This window comes from Sorex fumeus, unplaced genomic scaffold (genome assembly GCF_029834395.1).
Source record: "Sorex fumeus unplaced genomic scaffold, SorFum_2.1 ptg000072l, whole genome shotgun sequence".
NCBI classification, from domain to species: domain Eukaryota; kingdom Metazoa; phylum Chordata; class Mammalia; order Eulipotyphla; family Soricidae; genus Sorex; species Sorex fumeus.
In genome coordinates this window covers 15,705,825-15,723,192 of record NW_026606129.1, presented here as the reverse complement: position 1 = coordinate 15,723,192, position 17,368 = coordinate 15,705,825, and the positions used below count along the sequence as shown (strand labels likewise).

At 41.2% G+C, this 17,368-nt stretch overlaps 1 protein-coding gene across 4 annotated transcripts in view; it reads right to left on the bottom strand.

The window, feature by feature from the left end:
• CPNE4 (copine 4) overlaps positions 1-17,368 on the bottom strand; it is a 523,974-nt gene that overhangs the window by 139,427 nt on the left and 367,179 nt on the right. For all 4 annotated transcript variants that reach the window (XM_056129315.1, XM_056129317.1, XM_056129318.1 and 1 more), the window contains exons 3-4: positions 13,671-13,850; positions 1,219-1,290 (exon numbers count right to left, since the gene is read on the bottom strand). In XM_056129315.1, the coding sequence (XP_055985290.1) occupies positions 1,219-1,290; positions 13,671-13,850 (252 nt within the window). The remainder of the gene's footprint in view (positions 1-1,218; positions 1,291-13,670; positions 13,851-17,368) is intronic.

The window sequence follows — 17,368 nt, the reverse complement described above, 5'->3', positions numbered from 1 at the left end:
AATGGTCATTTAAAATATTCAAATAACAAACTCAGGTAAGTTCTTGGGAGAACAACCATGACATTCACAAACTGGGTCTACTTTTAAATTAAAAATTTTGAAAAATTAATCACTTTCAAGTTAAAGGAAATGTTCAAAGAAATGCAGGAACTTTGCTCTTGGCAATTTGCTCTCTATCTCCCTAGCAGTTCAGATTCTTCTGTATTTTTTCCTACATTGTTCGTGTGTGTGTGTGTGTGTGTGTCTGTGTGCGCACACGTGCTGTGATGGTGGTTTGAGGGCAGTGGGGTAGGTGGCGTTTAGAGGCTAGGAGATTCAAAGAGCTAAATGGTTGAATCACTTTTCATGCATTTCTCAATGTTTCTGATATAGATATCTAAGATTCAAATAACGTTCTACTAAAACTGTTAAGATTTTACTTAGAAACACTTCCACCATTGTTGTAAAGAATATTTTTGCAATGACAGAGTTGTTCTACCTATGGTACAGGCCAGTATAGTAGCTTCTGGGCAGATATAAGTATTGAAACCTTGATATGTAACTAGGATGACTAAGGATGAATATTTGCTTTACTAAATTATAAATAATTTTAGTTATGCATAAATAATGTGCAGCTAAAAGCTGTCAAATTGGTAGCATATCCTGAAACTATTATTTAAAAGAGACATGACTAATGCTAGGCCAGGTGTTTGGTTTTGTTTTTTGTGCCACATCCAGTGGTGCTCATGGGGTACTCTGAGCTCAATGCTTAGAGGCCTCTCCCTGTGGTATATGGAGGTCATGAAATACAGGGAATTAAGCCTGGGCTCCTGTATGCAGAGCATGTACCCATCCCTTTGATCTATCTCTCATGTCTGGACCAAAAGTTTTTAGAGCAAGTTTTAAATGATCAAAACCATGAAAGCCAGGAGCTGGTGGCTTTGCTACTTTGAAAACAGGTAATTTCATAGTCTTATGGGTGCTGGACAACTCCATCTCCATCTTTTCCTCTCCCAGAACAGAAGTGATTCATAAATTATCCAGCTTCAAACAGAGGTAGAAAGGTCAAAATTGTATTGGCAGGATGGAGAAAGAAGAGGAAAACAAGGATCAAATTGGATAGTTTAGTGGTTGTGGCTTTAACTCCCCATAGCCAGAGCCTAGCTCCCAAGTTTATAGTGTGGACCACCCAGCTCGATATGTGCACTAATCTAGGACACATGGTTGCTGAGAACTTACCGTGATGGAGGATTTCCCTGCTGTGTTCCCATGCTTCAATAAGGATTTGGACAGTTTTCTCTGGGAAACAATCTGTACAAAAGGAAACAAAAGGTAGGGGGAAAAAGTCATATAATAAGTCTATCTTTTCTCTACAAAAGTCTTTATTCTTAGTTCTATGTGAAAGTATGACAAAATTGATGGCCATTTATTGTCCATGAATCTCTCCTTTGTTACTTTACTCTTATAGCTTGCGATGTAAGAAAGAGTGTATTAGAATTTTCACATAATTCAGTAAACTTGGATATAGTTTAATTGTTGCTGGAGCATTTGTATCAGAATCAGATAAAAAATACCCTACTGTACATGTACATTAAGGTAAAGCAAAAGAAGTTTTAGAATGATTTCAATTACAAGTTGGAGAAGAGGTGATGGAAGAAAAAAGAATCAAGGTCTAAATATATCCTTTCTGTATCTATATGCTATAGAGTTCTATTTTTAATTTATTCATTAGGAAACTATAATGTAAGTCATCAGAAAACTGATGCTCAGGCAAGCCAATAGGAGTAATTGAGGTCCTCTGCATGATTCAGTGTCAACGCACAATGTGCAAAAACAACTCAAATCACAATCATCTTGGGAGCTATTCTTAGCAGAACCTTCTCCACCTCCCTCTCTCTTTTGAATGTTAAGTTTGGCAAGGAGTTGATGTCCTGATGGGTATGTGACCCAGAATTCCCCATTCTTAAAAGAACCTAGAGAAATCTGTGCCTGATCTCAGAAGAAGAGAGTCTTCTTTTGTGCTGGGCAGCTCCTATCTCAGCTGACCCCCAGAGATCTGTTTCTCCAGGTAATCGAGTCATTGTGTAATTTTCAAACCCCTGAGGATGGAACAGAGCCCGTAACCTCCTGTGAACAGAACTTCCATAAAAAGTTGTGGGACTTCATTTCAGAGATTTGGTTACAAAGTTACTCTGGATTGGATTCCTTCTTATTCATCATCTCTCATTTTCTTTCTCTTAGATACTATAATCTGTGGAAAGTAAGCTTCCATGCTGCGAATATCTCTAAGAGCCCAAGTAATAGGGGAATGATATCTCCAGTCATCAGTCATTGAGAACAGGAGGCCTGCCAGGAGCCATGTGTGTGAGCTTAGTGGCATGTCCATTCCAAGATGGGCTTTGAGAAAACTGCATCTGGACTTGTATGGGATCCTGATGTCAAGTACCAAGCTACATAGCCACCAATTCCTCATGAATAGAATCCATGAGATAATCAATGCTTACTTTGGGAGGATATCAAGTTGTGGAATAATCAATTTTAAGGGGTATTCATTAACAACACACATATTACAGAAAGAAAGGGAAAGGGATCACTTGAAAAGTAGGGAGACAAAACTACTCTCTGAAATCCTCACATATCTTTCTCTCTGCCTTAGACCAAAAAATATACCAAGTATATGTCAGTGTAAATGAGGGATATTCAGACAACTTCCTCAAGTCAAGCAGACATACGGATCCTGCTATTCAGTTGACTGTCATAGGAAGAAGAAGTGGTAATTCAAAATAAAAAATATCTATGGCCAGAGAGATAATACAGTACACCAGGTAAGGTACTTGCCATGCATGTAGCTAATCTTGATTCAATTCCCAGTGCCACATATACACCCCTGAGCACTGCCAGAAATGCTCAGAGTCAGGAGTAAGCCTTGAGTCCTGCAAAGTATAGGGCAAAATCAATCACTTGGTGGTGATGGTGGTGGTGGAGGCATGGCTGCTGTTGCTGATAGTGAAAGTCAAAGGAACTTACATTCAAGTAGTAGTCTGTGTAACATATTTAATTCACTCCAGGAATACTTATGACAGAATTGGTGCTATAATCTAAGAACAGATTGGTAGATAAACAGATTCAGATATGATACCTGAAGTCACAGTGCTTACTTTCTGGAGCAGCAGATAGCAATGAAGTCAAGAGCCAACTGAAAGAAAATAACTCAAGACCAAGGACAGAGGCATTGGTTATTGGAAAACAGGCACTTGACTCTATTGTCAACTATTTTGTGGATCACAGTGGCAAAATTTAAAAATAATTAAATCTATGATATAATGTTGAAAAAAAAGTAAAACAAGAAATTAAAAACAAAGAATCTCTTAAAATAATGTAGCCAAGAGGTGATATTGATTGTAGGGATGGAGAGACTAGCTGGATTTAAGAGATGGGTAGGAAAGAATCAGAATTTGAAAACATTAAATGAAGCAAGAAAGGAAGCATCACAAATGCATCACTGGATCTGATATTTATGTCATTGAGATAAGGAATATGAAGGGTAGAGGACAGTACATTTGTATCAGAGAACATAGATACAGGTTGGAGTCAAGAAACAGACTGTAGTAGGCTGGAAAGAGAGAGGAAGAGACAGCAAGCAGCATATACTTAAAAGACAATTCTTTAAATAAATTGGGCTATAAAGTAAGAAACAGAGACAGAACAGTTTCTGAAGGGAACAAGAAATCAAGTAAGGCTTATGTTTGGATGATTACCTTATGTAATATGGCTTATTAGAGAGCCCCTGTGGATTATGTACTGTTGGATAACATTGGGTTGTCCTTGCTCCTCCTGCCGGGAGCTTTGGTTTATTGAGTTACTCCCACAACAATTCTCCCGAGGCACACCCAATTCCATCAAACATGAATAATCCTATATTGCTATTCTCTTTCCTTTATGTCATTTGCATGGCTTAGCAATGTCCTTTTTGTATAGACAAAGGAAGAAAGTTGATGCTATGCTTTTGTAACATGGGAGTTAATTAACTCCAAATAATATTTACTCCTGGGCATCCATCATATTTACCTAACTTAAACCTCAACTGCCCTTACTTCCTACCACTCCCAAAAGGAGTGTCCTGACAAAGGGACGGGTTGGACCCAGGGCAAGTGGTAAGCTACTGTGGCATCAGAAAGGAACAATATAAGTGCCATAAGAAGTATAATAAATTAAGAGCACAGTAATGGAACAAACTCTGTCATGACCCCAAATGAAGTAACTGGATAAGGACCCTACTGGGGTTAGGAAAGACTAACATGGCCTGAGGACTATAGTCTGGGATATATAGTGAGATGTCCCCAGGAAGAGCCAACTTTTAAGCTTAATATATCTCTTATCTCTTACTATGTTCATGGGCTGGAGCTATAATAGCACAGTGGTAGGGCGTTTGCCTTGCATGCGGCCAGACTGGCTAACCTGTGTTCAATTCCTCCACCCCTCTTGGAGAGCCCGGCAAGCTACCAAGAGTATCTCGCCTGCACGGCAAAGCCTGGCAAACTCCCCATGACGTATTTGATATGCCAAACACAGTAACAACAAGTCTCACAATGGAGACATTACTGGGCCCACTTGAGCAAAATCGATGAACAATGGGAGGACAGTCCTATGACTATGTTCATACAGAATGACTAGAAATATTATAAGAAGTAAATTTACCATGATTGGTTAAATGAATTACTAGCTGAGGAAAGGAGAAAGCATACACGCTAGGTGGAATCTGGCCCTTGAGCGATTTTCTAGTAATCTAGAGTGCTGAATCCTCAGATGAGATTTTTGTCTCTGAGTTAATCTTCTATAACTCCCCTGGAAGGAGTGGCTTTATGTCTGTTTGTTGTTATGACAATGTTCAACCCACCTTTGTGTACCTCCACCCTTCATGATTTCTGTATAGCTATGCTGTAAGGGGAGGGCGGGGACTATGAGAAAGAGAAGGACTAGATGAGAACCAGAGTGGAATGAGAACTATGAGGACTGGAAGGGGAGGATTATGAGGATGAGGACCGGGGGGACTATAATGACTGGTACTATGACCAAAACTGCAACTTTGATTGTGCTGTAAGGGAGAGATCAGACTATGTTAGGGAGGAGAAAGAAATAAACTGTCTACCAACAAGACAGTTCCCCTGTTTCTCTCTTCCCTAGTCCTTTATCTGCCCATTGCCATTAACTGGCCTGGGGAGGTGGCTTGTGCCCACATTTTCCCTTTGAAACTACAATGTACTCTTAAACAAGCAAATTTATATTTCACCCCCAAATATATATCTTATCCTGAAGAATAAATAATCTTTAAGGTTTCAATATTTTTGGTATAATAATGTTCCATAAACAATTCCATTGGCCTCACCATTTGTCAAAGCTATGCCCAGCTAGAGCAATGATCTAGAGACAAGGGCCAGCTTATTGCCAATTCCATTTTTTAGGTATGCTTTGCAGCAGTTGAAACAGTCACATCAGGCTCAAAAAGACTTAGGTCTTATCAGAGGATGAGAAAGTTGGGGTGACAAGGACTCACCCTGGTCCCAGCTGACATTTGAGGTCAACAAATAGCCAGCTCTGTCTGGCATCAAGCCAAAGGGGATGCACTTGTCAGAAGTCCTCTAATTTTATTCTTTTCACTCTATAGTGGGGTCACAGCTGCAATCATTAGCATTGACTGAAAGGGTGATATGTAGGGAATGAAAACAGATGCTAAAACACCCGTTCTAGCAAAGTCAGACCAAAGGATACTACTGCCAACTAAGTTCCCAGTCTGCACTAGCACATTGATGGCCGTGGGGAGTGCTCTTCCCCTATGAAGTGGACAGCAGTCTAACAGCAAGGAGCCTCACGTTTCCAGAAAGTCCACTTTTAATTGAGATGAATGGGAATACAGTCAGAGGAAAACTCATTTGACCAGTATTTTAACAAGCGGCACTCAGTGGAACATTTTTTTCAATGTTTTTCAGACTGTCATTTTGAGAACAAAAGTGTTATTTTTCATGAGACTGTTACTGAAAGTACATTCAGGTGATTTTTCAAAATTGTTCTCCAGTTCTGTGACTGCACCAACAACTCACGGAGCACATTCTCTAGGTGAAGAGCCTTTTTGAGGCTACAGTGGTGAACAGATTAGAACTATCTTTACAATACTTAACAAACACGTTGCAATTTAGCTGGAAGTGATTATCTCCAAGGCATGGAGGGCATTCTTTCCTTAAAAGGTAAGCGAGCATATATTGTAAAAGAAAGTCTTCTAACAATGAATTAGAAAAAGTTGATAATCTCCACTAGGAAATGCCAGAAGAGTTTTAGTTGTGAATTCCTCTGAGGATTATTATGAACAAGTATTTCCCAACTTGTTTGGCACCAAATTATTTTTTGTCAAGGAGCATTTCTAAATGTCCAGCAATTCATAATTATTAGTTTCCAGGCTTCAGAGGAGAACCAAGTTTTCCCTCTATTTGGCTGTGAAAGAGACCTCTCCAGTCTCTTATGGTTTTACAACCACACACAGAGTTAACACTTCTTTCTATAGGTCACATTGATAGATCTTGTCTGAGTGTTTTCTCTAGAATTCATGTCCGTGATCCTCACACAGCAAGCTGGAAGTGGGGAAAATCAACACCTCTTGGGAATAGACCCCAACAAGTAACTGATGAGACTTGGTGTAGAAATACCTCAACTTCTTATTGTTGGGTTTTACATGGCGTTCAATCTACACAGACCCTAATGTGAAGAAGCTCCAGTGGTTCCCACTGGCGGTCTGTTAGATAATATCCCCCAGCCCACCCTCTTAATTTACTGGCCTTCCCCCTTTTACTTCTTAGCTCTCCATCTCCCATCTAGTATTTTCTCCACCTCCCAAATAATCTTATTTTCCAACCTTTTCTTCTGGGGGACCCCAAGACAAAACACTTCCTGTTTCCCGATCACATGCAGCCTGCTTCACAAACATTATCCTATTTTCTATCATTTAATGATCCAAGTCTCAGGCTCCCAGGCAATTGGGATGGCAGAAATCAAAAAGTTTATTCAAAATCTGAGAGTGTGATGGGTAGGACTGGGTGTCCCATAAAGATCTGTGTTGTAGGGTAATGTATTTTGAAAGAGGGACTTTATGGAAATAATTAAAACTAAATGATGCCACAGAAGAGGAAAACTAAATCTGAAAGGACAAGCGTCCTTCTAAGAAGAAAAAGAGCGGAGGTCTTTCCTCCTCTGCAAGGCTATGTGAGGATACAATGAAAGAGTGGTGGTTTGCAAGGCAGCAAGACAGACTTGGCCATGAACCCACCCTGAAGCCACTCGAGGATTCTTTTCTTCATTCAAAAAAATAGTGACTGACTATGGATGAAGCACTGTATGTTGAGAATACAATGATGACTTGAGGTGGTCACATTCCAAATCTACAATGAGAAGAAATGGCATACCATGGGGCTGGAGACTGACTAGGTCCAGGAGTTCAGGGAAGAAATTTCTGAAGAAAGTACCCTTGACATACAGGCTTAGACAAGAAGATAATTTAACAGTTAGGGTGAGGTTCCCTGTAGAGGAAACAATAAGAACAAAGGGCAAGATGATAAGGAGTGGGGGTAGGGTGAAGGTATGAGGGGCTGGGTTAGGGAGGATGAGGAGGAACAGCAGGAAGACCTACTTCTTCCCAAATGTGAAGCTCTGGATAGGCTCCTCCCCCAATTTACTCAGGCAAAATGAGGAAGCGTCAAAATGATCCCCTAAAAGATATCTGCATCTTCACCCCTGAAACCTGTGAACATTATATAGCAAAAAGGAAACCAAAATCTTGGCAGATAACATTCAAATCAGGATTTTTTGAGGGGGAGGGTGGGCCGCACCTGGCAGTACTCAGGGCTATTCCTGACTGCATTCAGAGATTACTCGGTACCAAGGATTGAACCCACATCTGCTGCATGCAAGGCCAGCAAATGCTCTAACCACTGCACTATCTCTCTGGTGCCTTAAGTCAGGATTATTTATTTATTTATTTATTTTTGCTTTTTAGGTCATACCCTGCGATGCACAGGGGTTACTCCTGGCTCTGCACTCAGGAGTTACTCCTGGTGGTGCTCAGAGGACCATATGGGATGCTGGGAATTGAACCGGGGTTGGCCACGTGCAAGGCAAATGCCCTACCCACTGTGCTATCTCTCCAGCCCCAAGTCAGGATCTTTAAAAGTGATGAATTATCTTGTATGATTGGGGGTGGACCTTAAAAGCAATCCCAAATGCTTTCATGAGAGGACTGAGAGCAAGATTTGATTTGAAGAAACACACTCACAAGAGAAGACAATATGATGAGCAGAAAGAGATTAAAGATGCTGAACATTGTAAGTGATGCAGCCAAAACCCCAGGAATTCCAGCAGCTCCCTGAGGTTGGCAGAGGCAAAGAATGCATTCTTTCCTGGAGCCTTTAGAAGGAGCAGGTATGTGACCCCTGCTTGGTTTCTGACCTCTGTGAGAGATCACATTCCTGCTGCTTCAAACTATCAAGTTTATGATGAGTTAAAACAGCAGAATTGGGAACCTCATAGAATGACTTTACTATGATCAATTTCAAAGTCCCATGAAAAGAGGTGACAATGTTAGTGATGGATGACTGTAGGGGAATCCATATATTCCCATTTTCTTCCCCTATACTTCTGGGCAACATCATGACTTGTAGAAAGCATACTTGTTAAGCGGAATTAGATGTGAAGGTCCTTGTCTTCGTGAGCTCTCTTCATTTCTCATAGCCCTCTGCCACCCTAAGGCCCACTATCCCATTGGAGCACAGAGTTACACCTGAGAATGTCAATCTTTTGTATATACTGCTTATGAAGGGAAGTTTTAAAAATAGTGTTCAGAGAACTTTTTGAAAACTCCTTCAAGATCTATCCTTCTTCTTATGTGGTTCCCTCTGTCTAGGATGACCTTCCCCAAATAACTTGCAAACTTTCGTCATTCTTCAACATCCACATGAGAAGTAGTTGTCAAAGGAAATTGGTTATATCTTTGGGTTAGAGAAGAACTTTTCCTTAGCTCCTTAGGATGTGTCTTTCCCTCTTCATCTTATCTAGCTTTTCCAGCACCAACTAGAGCAGTATGGCTTAGGCATTTTCTAGGCTTCAAGAATCTCAGGAGCTACCTGAGAATGACTGAGTCCAAACCTGCAACTTCACAAGATTCCCCAGGTAACTTGCATGCACGTTAATTTGGAAAAGCACTGAGCTATAAAGTGAGAATTGCATGTAGATTGTTTCAGTACAATATGATCAGAGTTTAAAGATTTTAAGAAAAGGGCTTACATTAATCTATTCTGCTGACTTAGACTTCTATTAATGGGAAACATTGTAGAAATGTAGAGAGCTGGCATTGCTGAAGCTTTCTCAGCCATTTAGAAGTGTGTATGTGTGAGTGTGAGTGTGTGTGTGTGTGTGTGTGTGTGAATTTTGTATAAAGTCAGCTCAGTTCTAGATCCCTAGTGAGGACCTATAAAAGGGCCATCCTGGGGAGAATGATTCAAAATGACAGAAGCAATGGGTAATCTACTGGTTTGGGCTTCCTGTTTTAGGCTTTCTATTAAGCAGGGTTCTAATTATGTCAAGTCTAATTACAGGCCTTCACCCTTTCCCTGACTTCATTAGCAAGGGAGAGAGTGGAGGGAGAGCTATAGAGAGGGGTTTAAGGACCCCTGGTGTATTAATTATCCACCTTTGCCACTGATGATGGGGATAAGATCCCATCAACACAAATGACCTGACTCTGAGATTAGCAAGAGGCAGGCTACCTCCCCATATCCAGTCTTACCAAGTGTCCAAAGAGCTACAGCTTCAAGTACCCATTCAGAAGGGTGAGCATTTTTTCAGACAAAAGGAACGAGGCAGTCTTTCAACCATCATCTTGGAAGCCAAGAGTAGTTTTAAGTGAGGTTGACAATGAAATGTTCATTGCTAGCTGGGCCTTCTGTGTTATTGTTTTTGTTTGTTGAGTCTAGGTTACTTTCTCATTTAACTTAGTGTGCTCCTACTAAAATTTCAATACTGTGAAATTGGGAGGTGAAAAGATGTTTTTAAAAATATCTTTGAAAATAAGACACAAGGAGAAATTGCTTTCCTGGAGACACTTAGGTAGGAGATACAGTCTGTGACTGAAAGTCATCTATGAGTCATAGGTGAGAAGGGGCTAGTGCAGGTGGTATGCTCCAGCTCATCCTAAGAAGAGAGATAAGAATGCAGGTAGGAATGCTTCTCTTTAGAGATGGGAGAAAGGAAGGATATAATTGAGAATCTGCCTATTGGAAGTGGAAGATTCCTATAGAGATTAATCAGAATAAAGCCTATGCTCTATGGATGAGGTCATTACACCACAGAGGACAGGCAAACTCTCCAACATTACACAGAAAACTGGTGACAAATCTAGAACTTAGAGCTCAGGATTTCAATGAGAATCCAACATGGGATATTTAAAGTATCTGCGGAAGATTCCATAAAGGCAGAGGGATTTTCCTAGATCTCATTGGAAGACTACTTACCTGAAAAAGGGCAATGAAAAATACAGGAATTAATTGATTCTCAGTAGAGATTGTGGGTCTATTCACCCAGTTAGCCCAGATGAATAACTCATTTGCCTTTGAACAGGACCACAGACAACAGCCTAGGTGCTTAACAGCAGAAGAATAGTATTAATATACAAATGGAATACCGTGCAGCCACAAGAAATGAAAAAATCATGCAACATGCTATAACTTGGATTGAACTGGAGGATCTATGTTAAGCGAAGTAAGTCAATGGATAAGGACAAGTGCCAGGTTTACAGATTAGTTATTACTAAGTTGTCGTTTATTATTATTAGAATAATATGTCTAGGGAATGATAGGTAACAAAGGTGGGAAAATCATTGGTTCTAGATTACAGAAACAAAAATTCCAAGGAAGGAGAAAAATGGAGTTTGGGAGTGGAGGGAAACAATAACAAAAGACCTAGAAATAACATACTGGTAAGGAGTTTTGGACTGGGTTAGGGATCAAAAGCTCCTGACTTCTGGTCTTGCCTCTGTCAAGACACTGAAATTTTTCATCTTTGATCATCTGAACCATTAAATATAAATAATGCCAAAGGTTTTCCCAGTACTGCCAAGAGGTCAGATAAAATGATCAGTATGGAAGCTTTTGACAAATATCAAGATATAGAAATAATTATTTATATTATAGTTCTCTGGGCTCACTTTGCCACTTTTCTCATTTTGAGAGATTAAGTGTCTGTGCACTCCCACAGTTTTCCATTGTTCCCCCAATCCTTAGAGTAAATCCTGTCCATATTTTCATGTATAGCATAGCAGTAGGGTGTTTGCCTTGCACACAGCCGGCCCAACCAAGCCGGGTTTGATTCCTCCGCTCCTCTCGGAGAGGGTTTGATTCCTCTGCCCCTCTCAGAGAGCCCAGCAAGCTACTGAGAGTATCTTGCCCGCATGACAAAGCCTGACAACCTACCCATGATGTATTCAATGTGCCAAACACAGTAACAAGAAGTCTCACGATGGAGACATTACTGGGCCTGCTGGAGCAAATCGATGAATAACGGGAGGATCGTGACTGTGACTATGTTCTATATCTGTGTTTCCCAAGTGGGTATACCATTCTCTGGGAAGGGGAAGGGGGGTTGTCACTGGAATGATCCAGAAGGACATTAATTGCATTACAATTACGGGCACTTTGTTTCATTAAAAAAGCAAAACTTTGCTTAAACAAAGGCAAAACACATTTGTTTTTCTTTTCTGTAAAAGGAGGCAGTAGGTCAAATAAGTTTGGACATCATGATGCCTTTAGCTCAAAAAATGAGAAATCTTTTCCCAGAGGACCTCAACTGTAGGATATATTATGTTACAGACTGGGAGGGTTCCAGTGCAATGTCTCAGGCCTGTGCCTCCACACCCTATGACCCTGAGTTCCCCTGAGAGTTGTCTCATCCTCAGTACTGCTGCAAGATGTAGCCTTAGGATGCACGGAAGAAAGTTTCCTTCATACATGTCTCCATTTGCTTTTAAGGCTAGGAAACGTTTCAGAGAAAACTGCCCTGTCTCGTTGATTGGAAGTGACCACATGACACCCTTATAACAATCTCCAGCAAACACATATGGGAGTCCCTTGGTTGACTGTGATTCCACAGGGGCATCTCTGTAGTTCAAGAGAAGGTTATTTTCCACCAGATCAACGCTCCCAATCTCGAGTCCATCCAGTGGTAATGCCCTTCCTTGACTACCCAGTAGAAAAGACAACCCTATGTCTCGAGCCTGGAGTACTGTATTTCTCAATGGCTGAGAGAATTGTTCTATTTGAGGAACAAAATAGTGTCACAATGGAGACATTACTAGGCCTGCTCAAGCAAATCGATGAACAATGGGAGGACAGTGACAATGACAGTGAGGTACAAAATGTTGCTTTCTTCAGTTTGATTCTCTTCTTAGGCATAGGGTCTTTCTTTCTTTCTTTCTTTCTTTCTTTCTTTCTTTCTTTCTTTCTCTCTCCTTCCTTCCTTCCTTCCTTCCTTCCTTCCTTCTCTCTCTCTCTCTCTCTCTCTCTCTCTCTCTTGGTCACATCCAGCGAAGCTCAGGAGTTACTCCTGGCTCTGCACTCAGAAATTAGTCCTGGTGGTGCTCAGGGGACCATATGGGATGCTGGAAATTGAACCCAGGTAGGCCATATGCAAGGCAAATACCCTACCTGCTGTACTATCACTCCAGCCCCTCTGTTCTTTCTTTTTGTTTCACCTAAGTAGCTACTGAAATTCTGGGTTTATAGAAAGGGAAGGGAAAAAAGAAAGGAATTATTAAAACAAAATGATGGTGCTTGGCAAAGTCGACTCTGTTCCAGTTGTAGTTCTCTGCTACTTATTAGAGGGCAGCCTGAGGCAAGTAGCTACCCTCTGAGTCTCATTCAGTTACATTGATAAATGGATGGAATGAGGATGTTTACTTCACATCGCTGTGAGGGCTAAGTGATAGCACTTACTCATTCACCAAATACCTTTTTAGTTCCCCTCTCAAGCTATTTTTGCACCCAGTGACTTGGAAAACACAGCAATGAGCAATAGTCCCTGTATGTGTGTGAGTTGGTGGTAGAAGAGGGAGCTGTCACACTAGAATTGGAAGATGGAAATGTCAAAGGCATCAGGATAAAGCTCTCCCAGACATAAAACCTGAACTTGGTAAGTGCTCAATACATTGTTAAATGAATGTCCAACAGAAGGCAGGAATTTGGCAGAGAAAATGAATAATTTTGTACACCATCCAGTGTAAATGCAAATGTTCAATAGATTGGTTACAACAGTGCCTAGGAAGTTCCAAAAGGTTACAGGGCCGAAGAAAAGCAACACCAAAAGAAAGACTGAAAGCCAGGATTTCAGGGGGGGGAGGGAGGGAAGTGGAAGGAAGAAATGCTGGAGGAAGGCAAGGGGGCACATATAGCACAGTGGGTAGGGCGTTTGCCTTGCATGCAGCCAACATGGCCGACCAGAGTTCCATTCCTCCGCCTCTCTCGGAGAGCCCGGCAAGCTACCGAGAGTATTCGATATGCCAGACACAGAAACAACAAAGTCTCCAATGGAGACGTTACTGGGCCCGCTCGAGCAAATCGATGATCAACGGGAGGGCCTTTACTTTACTTTTTTTACTTTACCTGGCCCAGTGTGCACTCCATGCCACCCAGAAAGTCAGCTTCCTTCAGTCCATTGTGATTGCTGCTGATGTCATGGACCTCAAAACGCAGGCGCTGCACCTCTTCAAAGTAAAAGTCCACAGTAAACAGTTTGGAATACACTGGGTTTATGCAGGTGCGAATCACCTCTGTTCTGTCCACCTGCAAGAAGAGAGAAAGAGAAATGCTATAAGGATATTGAACTTTTCAGTGGGATCCTTAAAACAGATGAGACTTGCAGTGTTTCTCCTCTTTCCAATGCACCAAGATAAAAGATCTCCAGGGAAGTCCCTTCTGAGACTGAGCTATATGTCAAGGAGAGAAATTCTGGGGCATTCTGTAGCTCTGTATATAAAAGAGTCAGAGCAGGTTGTATTGTTACAGAATAAGATAACCAGAAGGATGATTTAGGATGGACTGCAGGAGCCGCGGGTGAGAAAATGTTGGGCACATCCTGGCCTTCCTTTCATTTGCCAACAGGAAAGAGAGGCTGTTTCTATTGTTCCTCCTTTGGAAAAATCCACACAATCTGGCAATAGAATTCCACAACCATACAAGGACATGCTTAAGGATGACCTGTTCAGATGACATCCTCATTCTCCACTTCCCAAATTGTTCTCTCCATAAATTTCCCCGCCTGATCCCAGGAGTCATGTTTTGCATTGTCCAGTCCATGTTCATAGAATAATGAATGTTAGAAAAGAGATTAGACCCCACACTAGGCTCTCGAGTTTTTCTTCCCACCCCAGCAGAACATTGGCAGCTGAAAACCTCCAGAACTCAACTGCAGTCATGCTCAAGGCTGCTCTCCACAGGCTCAAATGAGCATCACCTATGAGAGAATCTGCAAAAAAAAAAACAAAAAAAAAACCCAGGTATGCTGGACCCATGACTGAAATCTCCAAGCTTGCTTAGAGCAGGATTGGGCCTCCTACCCCCAGCTTCCAAATTTTCTGTATCTTGGCAGACACACACACAAACTGCCCCTGGTGCCATATAATCTCATCAACAGCCAATAAGAGAGTGACATAGGCCTTACCCATAAGTGAACCTGCTCTATAATCATATTCTAAATTTCAGAATTCCTAGAACACACAGCCGACATTTGAAGTTGCACAACCTCTCATACTCCAACCCACCGATGTACCAAAAGTAGCACACATTTGTTTGGGTTTAACATACATTTTTGTAATCTCTTATAGGGCTTAAATTGTTCTAGGATGAAATATAAGAATCTTCACACACTTTCCTCTTATGATGGAGGGAAGTTGCATGGTGATGGGATTGTTTGGATACTAAATGTAATGAATCATTGTGAACAACTTTATAGAAATAAAAATAAAAGATGAATGTAGATAAGAAATTTGAGCTGAAGGTACAGTTCAGTGGGAGAGTCCATGATTCAAACTTATGAGTTCCAAGGAATGATTCTGGCAGGAAAAATAAGAAAGCTTCTTTCCTTTTGGACAGAAGAATAGATCCTTAACACATTTAAAGGATAGAGATAGAAAATTGTCATCATTGTCCTCCTGTTTTAATCACTCCGAAGGCACAACTGGCCAATGCCTACCTAGGCAGTTGCTTTTCATCTTATGGCTTAGTTTTCAAATAACAGCTCCACACAAAGTTCACATGGGCATCAAGTCCTACCTATCCAAGGGAAGCTTCCACATGTAACACTGAATGACTTGGGTTGTTTTTTGGTGGAGGAAGAAGGTAAACAGCTAATTAAAAAGAAATTATGTAAAAAACACTTGCATTATCAAGACAGATAGAGTCTAAGGATAATTCACAAGGCTAGTATAAATCCTAAGAACAGTGTCTAGGGGTTATTACTGGCTCTTCACTCAGGAATTACTCCTGGCAGTGCTTGGGAGACCATTTGGGATACTGGGGATTGAACTCAGGTCTGGTGCATGCAAAGCAAGTGCCCTGCCTACTGCACTATTGCTCTGGCACTAACATTGAACTTTCTAATAGTTACAGAAGGCTGACTATGTCAAAGGTATTTTTCTTAAAGAAGAATAGGTAAAGGTAAAGGTAAAGGCCCTCCCGTTGATCGTCGATTTGCTCAAGCAGGCCCAGTAACATCTCCATTGGAGACTTTGTTGTTACTGTGTCTGGCATATCGAATACTCTCGGTAGCTTGCCGGGCTCTCCGAGAGGGGCGGAGGAATCAAACTCGGGTCGGCCATGTTGGCCGCGTGTAAGGCGAATGCCCTACCCACTGTGCTATCGCTCCAGCCTGTATTATTGAAATATAACTTGTATATAAAAGAACACATATATTTGGAGGGAGGCGGTTGGGCCACACTTAGGTTGGACAAGAACTATTTCTGCCTCTATGCTCAGGAGTAACCTCTGGAGGTGTTTGGTAGAACTTGTCCCATACCAGGAACTGAACGGGGGTTGGCAGCATACATGGTTAATAGAGATGCTTTAGCACAGTGGGTAGGGCATTTGCTCTAACACTTCAGACCACATCTAATTGAAATGTGCCATTCAGTAAGTTATGATGCGTGTATATACTTGGGAAACCATCACCACAATCAAGAAAGTCAACATATTCATTTACCTACCCCCCCCCCCCAAATTTCCTCCTGCCCCATTGCCACCTGGGCACCCCAAGGCACTACATTCCCAAGGCACTTCTGATCTGCTTTCTGTTCTCTAGGGATTACTTTGCAGCTTCTTTAAGATTATAAACACTGTACATGGGATATAGTCTTTTTTTTAAAATCTCTATTCTTTCATTTAACGTAATTGTTCAGAGATTTATTCATCAGGGTTGTGTACATCACCAACTCAGCCTCTTCACTGCCAGTAGTATTCTACTGATGACTTTTGGATTACTTCCAGCTGGCACTTATATGTAAAACTGCAATGAATATTCATGTACAAGCATTTGTAAGGGCATAGAGTTCTTTTGGATAAATAGTTGGGTGCTAAATAGGTTTTTGTTTAACTATTTAAATTATAATAGACACGTAGTGGTAGTTCATTGTGGTTTCAATTTGCATTTTTCTAAAAACTACTGATGTTGAGCATCTTTTCAGACAATTAATTACCATCTACCTGTCCTTCTGATAAAGTGTGTATTCACATCTTTTGATGGGTCCCTTTATCCATGTTTATAAAAGGACTAAGTCATAGGTACAATTAGCATCTCTTCCTCGAAGGAAGAGAGACCCCACAATGTTCTCAATTTCATCCTACCTCTCACAAGGGAGGATCGTTGAATCCTCCCCAGTCTGTGTGTTTCACCTCTCTGCTCCGGAGTCATGCAAATTTGAAATCTATCCACCCAAACTTCATGGTCCAAAGTCACACAACAGACATAAAATGTGGAACTGAGTGGGAAGGTGACAAAGGAGGTTGTGGCTGTGATTTTGTCTCCCTGACATGCTATGAAGGGGACAAGATCTATATGTTTTCAACAAACATGTCTAAAATGACTATATGAAACTTGGAGGTATCTAAGGGCTTGAAATAGCACCAATCAGGGAGGTGAGACCTAGTAGGTGATTATGAAACATGATATCTTTTGTGGGGAGGGAAAAGTGCCCCCCAAACTGATGCCAGTCCCAGAGCAAAGGTTTTCTGTAAAAGCACAGATCCTTGTGCTGAGGAGAATGGGCACTGGTGAAGAATAGCACCAAGGGCCAGAGAGTTGCTCTGGG